Source organism: Wasmannia auropunctata, unplaced genomic scaffold (assembly GCF_000956235.1).
Source record: "Wasmannia auropunctata unplaced genomic scaffold, wasmannia.A_1.0 LD336116.1, whole genome shotgun sequence".
Lineage (NCBI taxonomy): Eukaryota > Metazoa > Arthropoda > Insecta > Hymenoptera > Formicidae > Wasmannia > Wasmannia auropunctata.
Genome location: NW_012026774.1, coordinates 16,736 through 17,236, shown reverse-complemented (window position 1 = coordinate 17,236; position 501 = coordinate 16,736). Strand labels below are relative to the sequence as shown.

General features: G+C 50.3%; 1 protein-coding gene across 1 annotated transcript in view; it reads right to left on the bottom strand.

Annotated features, from left to right (window-relative positions):
* LOC105448182 overlaps positions 1-415 on the bottom strand; it is a 5,615-nt gene extending 5,200 nt beyond the window's left edge. The window contains exon 1 of the mRNA XM_011686616.1: positions 22-415. Within this exon, the coding sequence (XP_011684918.1) occupies positions 22-415 (394 nt within the window). The remainder of the gene's footprint in view (positions 1-21) is intronic.
* Between the last annotated feature and the right edge of the window lie 86 nt (positions 416-501).

The following is a 501-nucleotide window of genomic DNA, read 5'->3' as shown; positions in this document are numbered from 1 at the left end:
TCATGCTCAGGTAGCGCCCGCTCTCCAGAGCGCGCAGCATCGACAGCTTGTTTATTTCATTCAGTAACACGTGCGGCATTCGCCATTGTATCTTCGACAATTCGATCGAGGGCTCTAGCGCTTGATTTCCCGTCAGGCAATTGTTGTCGTTGCGCGATCGTATCAGGATCAACTCGTGACGAGCGTTGAGCACCACGCGTTTGTAATCTTCGCAGAATCCCAACAGCGCATAGAGAGGTACGCAGAAATTGAAGAATCCCTCGTTGCTGGTGAGCGGGTCCCAGCCAGCGTTCCTCAGAATCACGCTTCTGTCGGACGACGTTGTGACGTAATGTTTGAGCGTGCTAGTTATGCCCACGTTTCTGCAACGATCAATCTCCACGCCGTCGAGTTCGTATCGAATTTCATCGAACATGAACGCGACGCAATTATTTGTCAAAACCACGTCAGCTCCCTCAATCCTTCTGTTCTTCGTTAGTTTTCCCTCGATATACAGATAAC